This window comes from Tursiops truncatus, chromosome 14 (genome assembly GCF_011762595.2).
Source record: "Tursiops truncatus isolate mTurTru1 chromosome 14, mTurTru1.mat.Y, whole genome shotgun sequence".
NCBI lineage: Eukaryota > Metazoa > Chordata > Mammalia > Artiodactyla > Delphinidae > Tursiops > Tursiops truncatus.
The window spans coordinates 38,013,847-38,033,832 of NC_047047.1; the positions used below are offsets into that span (position 1 = coordinate 38,013,847).

Here is a 19,986-nt window from a genome sequence, read left to right on the forward strand (position 1 = left end):
ATTACTTGATATATTAACCTTTTTTTTTTTTTACTGGATTTTATTTGTTAATATTTAAAAGTTTTTTATTTTGATGATATGTTTTTTATTCTTCAATTGTTAATATGGTGTATCACATTGATTGATTTGCGTATATTGAAGAATCCTTGCATCCCTGGGATAAATCCCACTTGATCACGGTGTATGATCCTTTTAATGTGTTGTTCATTTCTGCTTGCTAGTATTTTGTTGAGGATTTTTGCATCTATATTCATCAGTAATATTGGTCTGTAATTTTCTTTTTTTGTAGTATCTTTGTCTGGTTTTGCTATCAGGGTAATGGTGGCCTCGTAGAACGAGTTTGGGAGGGTTCCTTCCTCTGCAATTGTTTGGAAGAGTTTGAGAAGGATGGGTGTTAGCTCTTCTCTAAATGTTTGATAGAATTCACCTGTGAAGCCATCTGGTCCTGGACTTTTGTTTGTTGGAAGATTTTTAATCACAGTTTCAATTTCATTACTTGTGATTGGTCTGTTCATATTTTCTATTTCTTCCTGATTCAGTCTTGGAAGGTTATACCTTTCTAAGAATTTGTCCATTTCTTCCAGGTTGTCCATTTTATTGGCATAGAGTTGCTTGTAGTAGTCTCTTAGGATGCTTTGTATTTCTGTGGTGTCTGTTGTAACTTCTCCTTTTACATTTCTAATTTTATTGATTTGAGCCCTCTCCCTCTTCTTTTTTAAATTTTTTATTTAATTATTCCTTTATTTAATTTTTGACTGCTTTGGGTCTTCACTGCATGCGGGTTTTCTCTGGTTGCTGAGAGTGGGGGCTACTCTTCGTTGTGCACAGGCTTCTCATTGCAGTGGCTTCTCTTGTTGCGGAGCACAGGCTCTAGGCACGTGGGCTTCAGTAGTTGTGGCACACAGGCTTCAGTAGTTGTGGCACACAGGCTTCAGTAGTTGTGGCTCGCGGGCTCTAGAGCGCAGGCTCAGTAGTTTTGGCACACGGGCTTAGTTGCTCCGAGGCATGTGGGATCTTCCCTGACCAGGGCTCGAACCCGTGTCCCCTGCATTGGCAGGCGGATTCTTAACCACTGCGCCACCAGGGAAGCCCCTCCCTCTTTTTCTTGATGAGTTTGGCTAAGGGTTTATCAATTTTGTTTATCTTCTCAAAGAACCAGCTTTGAGAAGTTTTATTGATCTTTGCTATTGTTTTCTTTGTTTCTATTTCATTTATTTCTGCTCTGATCTTTATGATTTCTTTCCTTCTACTAACTTTGGGTTTTGTTTGTTCTTCTTTCTCTAGTTCCTTTAGGTGTAAGGTTAGATTGTTATTTGAGATTGTTCTTCTTTCTTGAGGTAGGCTTGTATTGCTATAAACTTCTCTCTTAGAACTGCATCCCATAGGTTTTGGATCGTCGTGTTTTCATTGTCATTTGTCTCTAGGTATTTTTGATTTCCTCTTGGATTTCTTCAGTTATCTCTTGGTTATTTAGTAACGTATTGTTAAGTTTCCATGTGTTTGTATTTTTTAACGTTTCTGTGTAATTGATTTCTGATCTCATAGCGTTGTGGTCAGAAAAGATGCTTGATATAATTACAATTTTCTTAAATTTACTGAGGCTTGATTTGTGACCCAAGATGTGATCTATCCTGGAGAATGTTCCATGTGCAGTTGAGAAGAAAGTGTAATCTGTTTTTGGATGGAATGTCCTATAAATATCAATTAAATCTATCTGGCCTATTGTGTCATTTAAAGCTTGTGTTTCCTTAGTAATTTTCTGTTTGGATGATCTGTCCGTTGGTGTAAGTGAGGTGTTAAAGTCCCTAACTATTGTTGTGTTACTGTCAATTTCCTCTTTTATAGCTGTTAGCAGTTGCCTTATGTATTGAGGTGCTCCTATGTTGGGACCATATATATTTATAATTGTTATGTCTTCTTCTTGGATTGATCCCTTGATCATTATGTAGTGTCCTTCCTTGTCTCTTGTAACATTCTTTATTTTAAAGTCTATTTTATCTGATATGAGTATTGCTACTCCAGCTCTTTTGATTTCCATTTGCATGGAATAACTTTTTCCATCCCCTCACTTTCAGTCTGTATGTGTCCCTAGGTCTGAAGTGGGTCTCTTGTAGACAGTATATATACGGGTCTTGTTTTTGTATCCATTCAGTGGGCCTGTATCTTTTGGCTGGAGCATTTAATCCATTCAGGGTTAAGCCAAAAATTAAAAAAAAAAAAAGCAGAGATTGTCAAACTAGATAAACAAGCAATTACCAACAATATGCTATCTACAAGATACACAATTTAAATTAAATTTTATTTATTCATTTATTTTTGGCTGTGTTGGGTCTTTGTTGCTGTGTGCGGGCTTTCTCTAGTTGCGGCGGGCAGGGGCTACTCTTCGTTGTGGTGCGTGGTCTTCTCATGGCAGTGGCTTCTCTTGTTGCGGAGCATGGGCTCTAGGTGCACGGGCTTCAGTAGTTGTGGCACGCGGGCTTCAGTAGTTGTGGCTCGCAGGCTCAGTAGTTGTGGCTCGCAGGCTCTAGAGAGCAGGCTCAGTAGTTGTGGCACATGGGCTTAGTTGCTCTGCAGCATGTGGGATATTCCCAGACCAGGGCTTGAACCTGTGTCCCCTGCATTGGTAGGCAGATTCTTAACCACTGCGCCACCAGGGAAGTCCCCACACTTTAAATTTAAAAACACGAAGAAGTTGCAAATAAAAGGATAGAAAAAAGATATGTCATCCAACTGGTAAACAAAAAAAATCTAGAGTGATTATGTTAATATTAAACAAAACAGACTTTCAGACAAGCAGTTTTACTATAGACAAGGAGGGGTAGATCATGAGAAAAGAGTCAATACACTATAAATGTATATGTGCCTAATTACAAAGCTCTAACACATACCCAGAGCAAAAACTGACAGACTTGAAAGGAAAAATACATAAATTAACAAGCATAGCTTGAGATTTCGATACTACTCTCTTAGTAATTGATAGAACAAGTAGTCAGAATATGATTAGAGAAGACTTGTACCAGAAAATCAAACCAACTTGACCCTACCTTTAAAGACTACTCCACCTATAACAGCAGAATTCACATTCTTTTCATGCACATCTGGAACACATGTCAATAAAATTTAGAAGATGAAACCACAGAGTACATTTTCTGACCATGATGGAATTAAATTAGAAACCTACAACTGGGAAGTATCCAAAAAAATCTGAAAATATTTGGAAATTAAACACATTACTAAACAACACATGGGTCAAAGACAAAATCATAAGGGAAATTAGAAAATATTTTGTATTGAATATAAATGAAAAAAGATATATCAAGTCTATGAATACTTAAAAGCAGTACTTAGAGTGAAACTTATAGCTTTAAATGCTTATACTAGAAAAGAAGTAAAATAACAATGATTTTGGGCTTCCCTGGTGGCACAGTGGTTGAGGGTCCGCCTGCCAATGCAGGGGACACAGGTTCGTGCCCTGGTCTGGGAAGATCCCACATGCCACGGAGCGGCTATGCCCGTGAGCCATGGCCGCTGAGCCTGCGCGTCTGGAGCCTGTGCTCCGCAATGTGAGAGGCCACAACAGTGAGAGGCCTGCGTACCGCAAAAAAAAAACCAAAAAAACCCAATGATTTAAGTTTCCACTTTAAGAACCTAAAAAAAAGAGTAAATTAAGTCCAAAGTAATTACAAGGAAGGAAATAGTAAATATAAGAGGGAAAATCAATGAAATATAAAATAGGCAAACTATAGAGAAAGTCAATGAAATCAAAAGCTGGTTCCTTGAAAAGATCAATAAAACTAATAAACCTCTAGCTAAACTGACCAAGAAAAAAAGAGATAAGACACAAATTATCAATATCAGGAATGAAAGAGGGACATTACTAGAGATCCTTCAGACAAAAAAGGATAATAAGGAAATACCATGAGCAACTTTATGCCAATAAATGTGACAACTTGGATAAAATGGACACATTCCTTGAAAGAAATTATCAAAACATTCAAGAAGAAATAGAAAACCTGAATAGCACTATATTAATTAAAGACCTTAACTGATAATTAAAAAGCTTCCTATAAAGAAAACTCTAGGCCCAAATGACTTTACTACTGAATTTCACCATACTTTTAAGGGACAAAGAATACAAATACTACACAAATTCTTTCAGAAAAGAGAAGTGAACATTTTCCAACTCATTTTATGAGGTATTAACCTGATAACAAACTTGAAGAAGACATCACAAAAAAACTACAGACAAATATCCCTCATGAACACAAACAAAAAATCTTTAACAAAACACAAGCAAGTCCAATACACTAACATATAAAGAGAAAAACACCTCACGACCAAGTGAAGCTTACCTTGGAAGACTGATGTAACACTTGAAAAATCAATGTAATTCATCATATTGATATAATGATGGAGAAAGACTATATTATCATCTCAGTAGATGGAGAAAAAGCATTTGACAAAATTCAACACCCATTCATGTGGCAAACTAGAAATAGAAAGGAACCTCCTCAACCTAAGAAAGGGCGTTTATGAGAAGCCAACAACTAACGTTACATACTTAATGGTTAAAGATAGAGGGGACCTCCCTGGAGTCCCAGTGGTTAAGACTTTGCCTTCCAGTGCAGGGGGTGTGGGTTTGATCCCTGGTCGAGGAGCTAAGATCCCACAAGCCTCGCAGCCAAAAAAACCAAAACATAAAACAGAAGCAATACTGTAACAAATTCAATAAAGACTTTAAAAATGGTCCACATCAAAAAAAAACTTTAGTAATATAAAGATTGAATGCTTTCCCCCTAAGATAAGGAACAAGGCAAGGATGTCTGTTCTCACCACTTCTATTCAACATCAGGTCCTAACCAACACGAAAAGGCAAGACAAGAGATAAAAGGCATAGATACTGAAAGCAATCTAATAAGCAAAGAAAAATTAAGTCAATTTAGCAAGGTCATAGGATACAAAGTCAATACACAAAGACCAGCTGTATTTCAATATTACCATTAATGAACAATTGGAAAATTTTAAAAACCTACTTCCATTTATAAAAGCATAAGAAAATACTTAGGAACAAATTTAACAAAAGATGTTACAATGTTTGCATAATGAAACTACAAAACATGATTGAGAGACATTAAAGAAGACTTAAATAAATGGAGAGACAGTCCTCCGTGTTCATGGATTGGAAGACTTGCCGTTGGGAAAAAAAAGAGCAACATACAGCTTCAACACAATTCCAATACCAAAATAAACTAAGACAAGAGAACAGTTTTGGAGGACTCACACTACTGATTTCAAGAGTCACTAAAAACTACAAAAATTAAGACAGTGTGACACTGATATACTGATGTAAAGACAGAAGAATCAATGGAAGAGAACAAAGTTCAGAAGTAGATCCATATGTAATGGTCAACTGATTCCTTAACAAAGTTGCTAAAGTAATCCAATGGGGAAAGAACAGTCTTTTCAACAAATAGTACTAGGACAACTGGCTATGCCTATGGAAAAAAGAAAGGAATCTTGACTCTTACCTCATACCACACACAAAAATTAACCTGGAAGGTATTGTATACTTAAATATAAGAGCTAAAGTCATAGAACCTCTAAAAGAAAACATAGAAAATCTCTGTGACTTTGGGGTAGCCAAAGATTTCTTAGCTAGTAAAGCTTGAAACATAAAAGGAAAGCTAAAAAATTATAGTTCACAAATTAAAAACTTTTGTTTTCAAAAGACAATGTTAATAAAAGTAAAAGGCAAGTCATAGACTAGGGAAAAATATATGCAAAACATATGGACTTGTATCCACAAATATATAAAGAACTCTTACAATTCAATAAGGCAAACAATTCAATTAAAAAAGATTTAAGGCAAAAGATTTAAACAGACATTTCACAAAAAAGACATATAAATGACCAAGAAGCACATGAAAAGATGCGAAGAATTACACACACACTAGAATGCCTAATATTAAAAAAAAAACCACAATAATACCAAGTATTGGTACAAATGTGTAGCGACTGGAACTCTCATACATTGCTGGTGGGATGCAAAATGGTACAGTCACTTTGCAAAACAGTTTGGCAGTTCCTTATAAAGTTAAACATACACTGAGCATGTGACCCAGCAATTCCACTTGTAGGTATCTACCCAAGAGAAATGAAAACACATGTCCACACAAACTTTTACGCAAATGTTCACAGCAGCATTATTCATAACAGCCAAGAACTGAAAAGAACCCAAATGTCCATGAAATGGTGGATGGATGAACAGATTATGGTGTATTTCTACAATGGAACACTACTCTGCAATACAAAGGAACAAACTACTGATACACACAACAAATGGATGAATCTCAAAAACATCATACTAAGTGAAAGAAGCCAGACACAAAAGGCTATTCATGATTCCATTTATATGAGATCTTAGAAAAGGTAAACCACAGTGACAAAAAGCAGATTATTGGTTGCCTGGGATTGGGAGTGGGGAAAGGGAACTGAGTGTAAAGGGTTAGAAGGAAACTTTCTGGAGTGATATTCTAGGTCTTGATTTTGGTGGTGGTTATACAACTGTGCTTAAACTCGTCAGTGTGTACACTTAAAAATGAATGAATTTTATTACATGTAAACTATACCTCAATCAACTGTGAAACACACACAACATAGTAGCATTTTCTCCTTCACTAATTAGTATTGAAAAATAATTGATAAATGACTAGTTTTTTCATTAGGGGAATTCAACATGTAAAGAAAAATTATATAAAACTTAGAAATAAGACAAAGGGAAGACTGCATGTCCTTTAAGTGATATACTGGAGGACTGCTTACTTAATCCTCTAAGAGAACGTCCTTATGTTTGACTTTCCTGTCTACTATTGATTGAAGGCCCAGATACTGTGAATTTTCATGTTACCTTACAAATTTTTCTAACAGAAATGCAAATGATTTCTGTCCAATAGAAAAGATAACCCCAGGACTTCCCCGTTGGTCCAGTGGTTAAGACTCCATGCTTCCACTGCAGGGGGCACGGGTTTGATCCCTGGTTGGGGAACCGAGATCCCGCATGCCGCGTGTCGGGGCCAAAAAAAGGAAAAAAGGAAAACAAAGATAACCCCGGTGGTTATGGGTTTATTGCCTTGTATGACATTAATCAGTGTTGTATCTAATTTGCAGTCTTTTTTTAACATTCTTTTTTCAAATGCCTACAAATACCTGAGCCTTCAAATGCTTAACCCTAACCCTAACTTTCCCTGCTATTTCTCTCACTAATGGGTTGAAAAATTTTGACACAAGTTCATTCTATAGTTGTATAAAGTTATGGTTTTAACTTAAAAAATCATACTTTGATGACTATTATTTAATGCTTCATTTGAGTGTCACTTCAAATCATCTCAGGTACAATGAGATAGTCACACATTTTGAGAAACCCATTAGGTTACACCTGAAATGAAAACTTGGAGGGTTATTTCTTAGTATACAGCACTTTAAAAAAAATAACTTTATGAGTATTCTGTGTTAGTGTCAGGGTTAGGGAATCTTGATGAAGCCTCTATTATTTATTTTTTCCATGTTGTAACCTACCATGTAGACTTATAAAGCCAATTCTTCATCCCTTGCATTAAATCCTTTGGAATATACCCTCCTCATAAAAGTGAGACTTGATTTTTAACTTAGAAATCCATACTTTGTTTCTTGGATACTTCTTCTTCATCTCCAACTTCATCTTCAGTGACCTCGGACCCAGTGGTATATTCTTCTTCTTCTGAAAATAATGACTGCTGTTTCTGAATTGAAAAAACAAATACATTGTATTAAAACTGTATATTATCACATCACCAATGAATTCTTTCAAACACACTCATCTAAATTTATTTTGGATGAATGAGCCAAACAAGAACTGATAAAATGACCACTGTCTAGCACAACTTTCAGGAAATGGATGTAAGAATTTCTACATTTAGGACAAGATAGCATTACATTAAATATTTTAAAAATTTATTTCCTTCACAGATTCTAGCAGAGTGATGGGCACATTATAAGCACTCAGTATTTGTTGAACTGCACTTCTATCACTCAATTGAAAGTATTTTCCTTGATATTAAGATTAAATTAGGGACTTCCCAGGTGGTCCAGTGGTAAAGAATACGCCTTCCAATGCAGGGGATGCGGGTTCGATCCCTGGTCAGGGAACTAAGATCCCACAGGCCGTGGGGCAACTAAGCCCGCATAACACAACTACTGAACTCATGTGCCTTAACTAGAGAGCCTGCGTGCCGCAAACCAGAGACCACACTCTCTGGAACCCACGCGCCACAACTACAGAGCCCACGCACCCTGGAGCCTGCGTGCCACAACTAGAAAAGAGAAAAAAAAAAAAAACCCACATGCCACAACTAGAGAAGCGTGCGCAGCACAACGAAAAATCCCCTCATGACTCAACGAAGATCCCTCCGCGTGCTGCAACTAAGACCTGATGCAGCCAAAAATAAATAAATAAACCTAAAAAAAAAGATTAAACTAAAATACAATAATTGCCAATATGAATGTAGTCTCATAAACAAGTATATGTGCACATTCTCTGGGTGAATGTGGTGCTGGATCATCTGAACGTATCGTCATCAGCTTCCTCCATCTATCTACCCTACTGTCTGTTATCACTGATACAAATTTCTATTCCATTCTTGTGAATACTGGTGGCAGATGGCACAGTAATGGCAAATAGGTAAAAAACAACAAAAAAATCAATCAATCAATCAAACAACCAAATAACTGGAACTTAATTGATATGTTGTTTTGTTCAATGTTCTAAATGTGACTTAAAAGTGACTTTAAAAAAGTCATTTAAGAAAACTTATGGATTATGCAGCTAGATAATGGAGTATGTGTCTGTTTTAAACAATGACTTTTTAATAAGTGCGAAATTACAGAAGCTGAAAAGGATGATATACATTTAACTAAAATCTATAAAATTAGATACTCATGAGATTTTATTAAACTGAACTTTGATTTAGGAAGAAAGAGATTCATGAAAGTGAAATATAGTTGCTCACTTACCAGCTGCAGTGTCCAGTTTTTCAGTGATAAGAACTATAAAAAAGACAAAGGAATAAGAGATTAATATATCTGCATCTACCCAGATTGCAGCTCCTTATTTTCATATGGATATTGTAGAAGAGTTGGAAAAAGTTAAAAAAGTTCATTCCCTTCTAGGTTGAAACATAATTTTAAACTCATCTAAAAATGATATAGTACAATCTTTTGTATTCCCTGCCCAGAAAAAATGTGTATGTCTACAAAAAAGAAAAAAAAAAAAATCAACATTTCCTAGGGTCATTTCCAAAGGACAAGTAAATCACATATAGAGATAATATAATTTTATATTGTGAATTATTTCAATCACTTTTTAATGTTTATATTCTATTATAAACTAAGGAACCAGATTATATATGGATATTCAAGAAATCTAATTTGCTATTTTGTATATAATTTATAAATAAATGTTAGTAATTAAACACAGCCATCTAAAGTTTATAATGCATTTTACATGGAATATTTCATTTTCTCAAGTAAATGCTACTTCAACTAACACAGACAGGAAGTTCACAGGCAAACAGAGACTCCCTGGCTGTTAGTAACAGGAATCAAAGGAATCAATGCTTTCCAGTCACCTTGAAAATATCTCAGTTTTGAAACCCTGGAAAAACTAAATGCATTACTGAATACAATTAACAAAAAGAATTTCATACCAAAAAATGTTTACAGGACTAGGAGGGGATAAAATATCCCATTCATACTGTCTTCATTTCTCAAATCATTATTTGTCCATAATAAACCCTGAAGACTATATTTTCCCCCAAATTTAAGTTGATTAATTATTAATTCTTTGAGTGCAAGGAATGCATCATCCTTATAGTCCTGTTAACTCAGCATAATACCTTGTTATGAGAGTTAATGCATATTAATGGAAAATTTCAGTATTAAACAGATCAAATTTCTGTCAAAAATTAAATATTATCAATTGTTTTTATAAAGAAAGAATAAATGAAGCAAGCTACTTACAGCATTGAGCTCCCCACTCTTGGGGCCCCATGGTGTATTTGGCTCCAGTAAAACATCACAGTCTAGACCCTTTTCATCACAGGGACCACCAGAATCACTTGAAAGGAAAAGACATTTTATGGAGAAGTGTTCAATTTAAGATTTTTTTTTTGGCCTTGCTGCACAGCTTGCAGGATCTTAGTTGCCCAACCAGGGATCAAACCTGGGCCCTGCCAGTGAAAGTTGCCGAGTCCTAACCACTGGACCGCCAGGGAATTCCCCAATTTCTTAAGAATTTAAATGCAAACAATATCTTTTCTTATTGCAAATGTTTTATAAATTGCTCTTTAGAAATACAGTTCTTGAGTATAAAGGTATGCCACTTCAACATTTACATTTCTTAATGCATCTAGTGACTCCCCCAGCATAAGTCACTCCATATGGGGGGAGCACCACTATACTCCAAACACTGTACCTGCCAGGTGGTGAAACAGGCTGCTATGGTGGATACTGCTTTGAGGACAGCTTTTATCAGAGAGTCCTCCTACCCCCAACCTGACAGCCTGTTGCAACTGTAAAATGATGGAAGTGACTTCATTAATTACTGAATCCAAGGAGTTCAAATTTATGCAAAGATAACCTCAACCATCAATTTATTTTTCTAGTTCCATCAATATTTTTTTCTAGTTCCATCAATTAGCTAAGATGGGCTTAAGTAACTTGGAAAACATTTTTTAAATCCTCTAAAATTGGAGTGTGGGCCCCACCCTTTGAATCACCAGGAACTCCTATTATTAGTTTTTCTTCCCCTTGGACTTCCAATATTTAGAGGTTTTTTTCCTACCAAATAAACATCTGCTTGCTCTTATTGTAAGCTAACATATAATTTCAGCTAGGCTTTCTGAAATAACGAAAACGACTGCCATTACTGATTTGGGGAGGTACTGGGGGGTAGAGGATTCCAGGATGCGAACCATTGAATAAAGTCGCAGTACACCATTTCCCCCACCTCACCTGACTGTATCTTTAGCAAAAGGCACAAGAATGACATCTTTGTGTTTCTGCAGATCATCCAGTATTCTGGCAGTTGGGCAGGACAGCAAATCTTCACCTTCACCTTGATCATGAAGAACCACCATGTGGTCCTTCACTTTACAACCCTGTCACGTAAAAGACTAAATTTGAGAGGTTCGTTCATTATAGAAACATTCCTTTAAAGATGACTGTATGTTTCTGTTCTTCTTTGCCCCGTCATACCATCCTACTAACACTTTTACACCTTTCTCAGTATCTCAAAAAATAATACTCATACAGAAAAGAGCATGAAACATAAATGTATACCTTAACAAATATCCATGTAACACTATCCACACTAAAAAACAGAATACTGCCAATACTCCAGGATTCCTCTTGGGCCCATTCCCAACCATAATTGCCTCCATCCTTCCCAAAGGATAACCCCTACCTCGACTTTTATGGTTCTCACTTTCTTGCTTATACCTTTTACCACTTAAGGATGTATTCCTAAACACTACAGTTTAGTTTGTCTCATTTGTATTGTTTTTTTTTTGAAATAAATTTATTTATTTATTGGCTGCATTGGGTCTTTGCTGCTGCACACGGGCTTTCTCTAGTTGTGGCGAATGGGGGCCACTCTTCGTTGTGGTGCGCCGGCTTCTCACTGCAGTGGCTTCTCTTGTTGCGGAGCACAGGCTCTATGTGCACGGGCTTCAATAGTTGTGGCACATGGGCTCAGTAGTTGTGGCTCGTGGGCTTTAGTGCTCAGGCTCAGTAGTTGTGGCCCACGGGCTTAGTTGCTCTGCGGCATGTGGGATCTTCCCGGATCAAGGCTCGAACCCATGTCCCCTGAATTGGCAGGCGGATTCTTAACCACTGCGCCACCAGGGAAGTCCATCTCATTTGTTTTAATACTATGTTTTTGTGATTCAACCATGTTACTACATGTAACTAACATTTGCTTTAATGGACAGTATGCCATTGTATGAATAATCACAATTTGCTTATCTATTCTACAGCTGGTGGATGGGTTATTTCCAGTTTGGAACTAGTCCAAGTAGTAGTATTATGAACATTCCTTAACATGTTTCCTGATGCACAAGTGCTCATGTATACCAAATTAAATTACTATCAGCAGTGTATGAGAGTTCTCATTACTCTATGTTCTTGATAACACTTGGTGAGACATTTTAATTGTAGTCATTCTGGTGAGCATGTAGTGGTATCTGTGGTTTTAATTTGCATTTCCCCAATTACAAATGAGGTTGAGCTCCTTTTCATGTTTACTGAACAACAAGGAACTTTCTGGTGTGAAGTTCCTATTGTCATTTTCTTATTAATTTGTACAAGTCAAAAAAATCTTAATATGAACCTTTTATGGATATGTGTTGCTAATATCTGGTCCCACCTGTGAGTTTGTCTCCTCAGTTTCAGTTTATTTAATGTAGTTAATGTACTTGAATTTAAAATCTCTCCCTTTATGGTATTATCTTTTAATAGCTTTATAAGTTTTTTATTCTTTTCTGGCCACCCTGCACGGCTTGCGGGATCTTAGCTCCCTGACTAGGGATTGAACCCGCTCCCTCGGCAGTGAGAGCACAAAATCCTAACCACTGGACTGCCAGGGAATTCCCAGCTTTATTAGCTTTTGTTTCACACATAGGCTTTTTGGGGGGAATAGTTTGGGCTATTTTTTCCCCATTTTGATATCCCGATGTCCCGGTACCTCTTATTGGAAAGTCTATCCTTTGCCTACTGCTCTGTAACGTCACCTCTGTCACAGTAGCTAAGTAGCTTTGAGTACAAAGTACTCAAAGTATCTAAGTAGCTTTGAGTACAGACATTCCTTGGTATCTGTGGGGGATCGGTTCTAGGAGTCCCCATACATACCAAAATCCACAGATTCAACTAACCGCAAATTACGTAGTACTGTACATCTTTATTTTTTTAAATTCATGTATAAGTGGACCTACACAGTTCAAACCATTGTTGTTCAAGGGTTAAATGTACTTCATTCTCTGCTACTGATCCACCTGTTTAATCTTTATCAGTATCACTCTGTCTTAATTACCTAAGACTTAAAATAAATTTTGATACTGAGCAGAGAAAGTACTTCTACCTTTGTGTTCTCTGAGAGTATCTTAGCTATTCTTGGCCCTTTGTATTTCCATAAATATTTCAGGATCAGCTTAGAAAAGTTCCTGATAAAAACCTGTTAGGATTTTTACTGAGATCGCATGGATCTATATAGGTCAGTTTGGTGAACATTTATATCTTTACAATATTGAGTCTGAATCCATGAACATGGTATAAAAATCCATTTTTTAGTTTCATTTTCTCTGAATAATGTTTTATGTTTTCTATATAGAGTTCTTATGTTTTATTTTATTAGATTTATTCCTAGATACTTATTTTTAGGTTACTGTAAGTGGTTTCTTTTTATAAATTTCATTTTCTAATCTCATTGGTTTATAGAAATACAACTGATTTTTGTAAATGATTTTTAATAGATCAATCTTAAATTCTTACTAATTCTAATGATTTGTCTGTAGATTCTTCAGGGTTTTCTACATTCACAATTATCATCTGCAAATTATGAGAGCTCCATTCAATCTCTATAACCTTTTAATATTTCTTTTTCTTGTGTTAATATACTGTTCAGGACCTCCAGATCAATTTGAATAGAAGTATGTTGACAATGAGCATCCTTATCATGCTCCCAATTTCAAAGGAAAATTTTTCTACATTTCACTATCAAGTGTAATATTTGCTGTAAGTCTTATATTATCTATCCTTTATTAGATTACATCATGTCCCTTTTATTTCCATTAGTAAGAATTTTAAATTTTTGTTTCTGCTTTTTTATCATTCCACTCATTCCCTTCACACACATTAATTCAGAAGTTATACACCCTTCTAGGCTTTTAGTGGTTACCCTAGAACTTATTACATGTATCCTCGACTTATCAAAGTCTAATTTGTTAATACACTCCCTAATGCAAGACCTTTTAAACTCCATTTCATCACTCTCCCAACTTATAGGCTATTATTATGGATTTTATTATTATACACTAAAATGTATAGTATATATCAATTATTTTAAAATTGTCTATATGATTAATGTAATTATACATTTATTAAAAACACACACATAAAGCATTACCACTATTGTTTTACCATTATTGCTTCATACAGCCAATGTTCATTTAGATTTACCAATATATTAATTTCTTTCTTTGGTCTTCATTCCTTCCTGTATCTTGAGAACATCCATTAGTATTTCCTTTTTTTAAAAAAAAATTTTTATTTATTTATTTTTATTTATTTGGCTGCACCAGGTCTTAGCTGCATCACGTGGGATCTTTGTTACAGCATGTGGGATATCTTTAGTTGTGACACGTGGGCTCTTAGTTGCGGTATGTGGGATCTAGTTCCCTGACCAAGGATCGAATCCGGGCCCCCTGCATTGGGAGCGTGTAGTCTTAACCACTGGACCTCCAGGGAAGTCCCAGTATTTCCTTTTTAAAGCAGTTTGCTAGCTGCAAATTCTTTCAATTTTTCTTTGCCTAAAAAATCTTTATTTTGCTTTCATTCTCAAAGGATATTTAAGGAAGGCACAGATTTTCTAGATTATTAACTATTTCTTTTGTCATACTGCAGACCTAGTAGAGGGACTTCCCTGGTGGTGCAGTGGTTAAGAATCTGCCTGCCAATGCAGGGGACACGGGTTTGAGTCCTGGTCCGGGAAGATTCCACATGCCATGGAGCAACTACCGAACCTGCACTCTAGAGTCCGCAAGCCACAACTACTGAGCCCACGCGCCTAGAGCCTGTGCTCAGCAACAAGAGAAGCCACCACAATGGGAAGACTGTGCACCACAACAGAGTAGCCCCCGCCCGCCACAACTAGAGGAAGCCCATGCGTAGCAACGAAGACCCAACACAGCCAAAAACAAACGAATAAATAAATAAATTTATAAAAACAAAACAAAACAAACAAAAAAGACCTAGTGGACTATACCTTGGCTTCCATTGCTATTGCTGAGATGTGAACTCTAATTATTGATTTTTTGAAGAGATTCTATACTTCTTCCCTCTGGTTGCTTTAAAAATGCGCTTTTTGTTTTCTGCAGTTTCATTATGATAGGTATGGGTATGATTTTTTTTTCCTGAAAGACATTCTTTTTTTAAACTAAAAAAATTTTTTTCTTCCAGTTTATTGAGATATAATTGACCTACAGCACTGTAGAAGTTTAAGGAATACAGCACAATGATTTGATTTACATACATTATTAAGTTATTATCGCAATAAGCTTAATGAACATCCATCATCTCATATAGGTACAGAATTAAAGAAATAGAAGATTTTTTTCTCTTGGGACAAGAACTCTTAGGATTCACTCTCTTAACATTTATATATAACAGTTACATTTATCATGTTGTATATTACAGGATTTCTTATCTTATTGGGAGTCAATGAAATTCTTGAATCTATAAATTAATATCTCTCAATAATTCTGAAATATCTTAGCCATTATCTCTTCAAATTTTGCCTCTGATCCATTCTTTTTCTCTTCTAAGGGGAAACCCCACTAAAAACTTAGACTTTCTCACACAAAAACACAAATACTGTATGATTCCACAATAGAGGTAGTCAAATTCATAGAGACAAAGTAGAGTGGTGGTTGCCAGGAGGCAATGGGAATTGTTCATTAGGTAGAGAGTTTCAGCTTTGCAAGAGGAAAGAGTTCTGGAGATGGGCTGCACAACAGGAATATATTTAACATTACTGAACTGTATGCTTAAAAAATGATGATGGGGACTTCCCTGGTGGTGCAGTGGTTAAGAATCCACCTGCCAGTGCAGGGGACATGGGTTCGAGCCCTGCTCTGGGAAGATCCCACATGCCACGGAGCAACTAAGCGCGTGCGCCACAACTCCTGAGCCTGTGCTCTAGAGCCCATGAGCCACAACTACTGAGCCCACATGCCACAACTACTGAAGCCTGCGAGCCTAGAGCCCATGCTCTGCAACAAGAGAAGCCACCGCATTGAGAAACCCATGTACCACAACAAAGAGTAGCCCCCACTCACTGCAACTAGAGAAAGCCCGTGCACAGCAACGGAGGCCCAATGCAACCAAAAAAAAAAAAAAAAAAAAAAAAAAGATGGCAAATTTATGTTATGCTTACTTTACAGTTAAAAAATATTAGACATGTACTCTCTAGGTCTCTTACTTTCTTTTATATTTCTCATAATTTTGTCTGTCTGTGCTTCATTCTGGATAGTTTCTTCTGACTTTTATGTTTCATTTTACTAATTTTTCAGCTAACTTGCTGTTAAATTTGCCACTGATCTTAAATTTGTTATTACGTTTTTCAGTAGTAGCATTTCTATTTGTTTTTATTTAAACTCTCTGTCACTTTAAAAATATATATATTTATTTATTTATTTGGCTGCGCTGGGTCTTAGTTGTGGCATGTGGAATCTTTTCAGTTGCTGCATGCGGGATCTTTAGTTGCATGCATGTGAACTCTTAGTTGTGGCATGTGGGATCTAGTTCCCTGACCAGGGATCAAACCCAGGCCCCCTGCATTGGGAGCATGGAGTCTTAGCTACTGGACCACCAGGGAAGTCCCTCTTTGTCACCTTTTATAGTTTATAATTCCCTGTCAAAAATTTCTGAACTTGGCTTCTATCAACTTAAACTAGTAATCTTATTATGTGTCAATAATTCCAATATGTGAGTTCTTTGTCATTTATTTTTGTTGTCTAAGTTCTGCTGTTCCCATTCTTGGTAACTTATTTTCATCTATGTCAGGTTATCTTTGTATGCTGAATATTTTGTTTAAAAATTTTTTTGTATAAATAATTTGAGGTATAGAATAATGTTCTCTTTCTTCAAAGAGGATGTTTATTGCTTTTGCCAGATGTCTGGGGACCATGGCAATCCAGGATTACCTTAACCCAAGTTCAGGGCCTGAATTTCTTAGGCTACCCAAATAAATCAAAACCAGGTTGCTATTCAATCAAGGGAAGGTTTGCTTCTCATTTCCTCTTATTTTCTTTGGGATACCAATAAAAAGTGTAGGGCTGGGGATGTTATTCATTAATGTCCCCATTCTTGGCATCCTAACTACTGGACCTGATAGGCACCAAAAGCTCAGCCCAGACTCTCAGCTGTCTCTTTCAGTTTGGTCATCACCTCCAGGACAAAAATGGCCCTAAGTGCTGGCTCACTTCTTTGGGTTCCCATCATCTCTTATATCTTAACACTAATTCCCCATTAGCTCTTTGATGTTTTTAATATAATCTTTACAGTTATATTTCATACTTCTTTTTTTAGTTACCTTTTGATGGGAGCATTAGTCTGAATTACTTGGTCTGCCATTACTGGAAATATAACTCACCAAATGAGCTATTCATATTTCACTTAGTCTAAGAAATCACTTTAATCAATTTCCATGATGTTGCACACCAGACTTAAAATACAATTTAGCTGCTATTTATTCCTGAATCCTCTCACAATGAATGGAATAGCAGTAGTCAATACAACCAGTAAATAGACAACAAAAAGCCAAAGAGATACAACTCTTAGAAATATTGTTCAAAGTGATATAAATGTGACAGTTAAAAGAGAAGCTTGACCATAAAGACATGCAATGACTAAATCATGTTACTGCAAAAACATAACAATAATCATGAGTTAATGCAATTATCTTGGGCCTATCAAAGCGAACCCCATTTTGCTTAAAGTCTCATGCCCCATTTAAATAGCTTTGTGTGAAAAGCATTATCTAAAACTTTAAACATGAACATGAACATTATAAGGGTAACCTATTTATTACTTCACCAATAAAATTTCTGACTAATCAAAACTGCTAATTGGATCGTAAATATAACAAATTTCTTAATCCAGCTTAAATTTCATGATCCATCATTTTAATAACATCTATGGCTAATACTCCAAATTCCTTGCCCCTAAATTTCATTATACTCATCGGGATGAGCTCAAATACCTACTTTCTCTATGCCTGCACTCAAGCAGCTAAGGACTGCTGGAGAGAGTGATATTAAAAGGCATGTTGGATTTCACTGTAAATTCATGATCACCAATCTCCAAAGGGCTTCCAAACTGCCTCATAACCTACAAGATTTCTTTGGAAAATTCACTCTCCTGGTTTCCAAAAAGACTATTTCAAACCTTTGGTACTTCTTTCAAACCTTGGACCCTTCTCTCTTCCCCCTCATTCTTTTTTTTTTTAATAAAGAATTCTTTTATTTTTTTAGATTTATTAATTAATTATTTATTTATTTGTATTTGTATTTTTTGGCTGCCTTGGGTCTTAGTTGCTGCACTTGGGATCTTCACTGTGGTGCGCAGGCTTCTCTCTAGTTATGGCGTGTGGTGCACAGGCTCCAGGGCACGTGGGCTCTGTAGTTTGCGGCACGCAGGCTCTAGTTGAGGTGCGTGAGCTCAGTAGTTGTGGCACGTGGGCTTAGCTGCCCTGCAGCATGTGGGTTCTTAGTTCCCTGACCAGGGATCGAACCCGCCTCCCCTGCATTGTAAGGTGGATTCTTTACCACTGGACCACCAGGGAAGTCCCTTCCCCCTCATTCTTAGCAGATGACTTTACCTTCTACTTTACAGAGAACAGAAAAGATAATAGGTTAGAACAACTTATCATCCAAATGACAAAAACACAATTTTACTATTATCTGCAACCATCCTACTCTTCTCTCCTGTTATAATAGAGGGGCTGCCCTTCCTCCTCTCTAAACAAATACTGCCATATGTGCTTAAAATTGCACCTTATCCTGCCTCCTCATAAACCTTGTACTATCAATCTCTCCTCCTCAACTGGATCCTTCTTACTGACTTTTTAAAATGTCTCTCCTACAGTCTCTTCAATAAGTGGTGCTGGGAAAACTGGACAGCTACATGTGAAAGAATGAATTTAGGACATTCTCTAACACCATACACAAAAATACACTCAAAATGGATTAAAAACCTACATGTAAGGCCAGATACTATAAAACTCTTAGAGGAAAACATACGCAGAACACTCCCTAACATAAATAGCAGCAATATCTTTTTTGATCTACCTCCTAGAGTAATGAAAATAAAAACAAAAATAAACAAATGGGACCTAATTAAACTTAAAAGCTTTTGCACAGCAAAGGAAGCTATAAACAAAACGAAAAGACAACCCACAGAATGGGAGAAAATATTTGCAAATGACGAGACCGACAAGGGACTAATCTCCCAAATATACAAACAGCTCATGCAGCTCAATATCAAAAAAAGCAAACAACCCAACCAAAAAGTGGGCAGAAGTGTACACACTGCTGTATTTAAAATAGATAACCAACAACAAGGTCTTAATGTATAGCACAGGGAACTATATTCAATATCCTGTGACAAACCATAATGGAAAAGAATATTAAAAAAGTATGTATATATGTGTATAACTGAGTCACTTTGCTGTAGAGCAGAGATTGGTACAACATTGTAAATCAACTATACTTCAATTAAAAAAAAACGAAAGAAAGTAAAAATAAAATAGACAACCAACAAGAACCTACTGTATAGCACAGGGAACTGTGCTCAATATTCTGTAATAACCTAAATGGGAAAATAATTTGAAAAAGAATGGAAAAAATAAAAATATTTTTTAAAAAAAGAAAAAAATGGGTGGAAGATCTAAATAGACCTTTCTCCAAAAAAGACATACAGATGGCCAAAAAGCACATGAAAAGATGCTCAACATCACTAATTATTAGAGAAACACAAATCAAAACTACAATGAGGTATTACCTCACACGGGTCAGAATGCCCATCCTCAAAAAATCTACACACAATAAATGCTGGAGAGGGTGTGGAGAAAAGAGAACCCTCCTACACTGTTGGTGGCAATGTAAATTGGTACAACCATAA

At 36.3% G+C, this 19,986-nt stretch overlaps 1 protein-coding gene across 7 annotated transcripts in view; it reads right to left on the reverse strand.

Moving 5' to 3' along the window:
* SANBR (SANT and BTB domain regulator of CSR) overlaps positions 1-19,986 on the reverse strand; it is a 69,973-nt gene that overhangs the window by 15,888 nt on the left and 34,099 nt on the right. For 6 of the 7 annotated variants that reach the window (XR_012325689.1, XM_033838484.2, XM_019943360.3 and 3 more), the window contains 4 exons: positions 11,047-11,192; positions 10,054-10,150; positions 9,049-9,081; positions 7,679-7,778 (listed from right to left, as the gene is read on the reverse strand). Coding sequence is in view for 5 of the 7 variants with exons in the window: in XM_033838484.2 (XP_033694375.1) it covers positions 7,679-7,778; positions 9,049-9,081; positions 10,054-10,150; positions 11,047-11,192 (376 nt within the window). In the remaining 2 variants the exon portion in view is untranslated. Of the gene's footprint in view, positions 1-7,575; positions 7,779-9,048; positions 9,082-10,053; positions 10,151-11,046; positions 11,193-19,986 lie in introns of all 7 variants that reach the window. The other variant, XR_012325690.1, reaches the window with a different exon arrangement.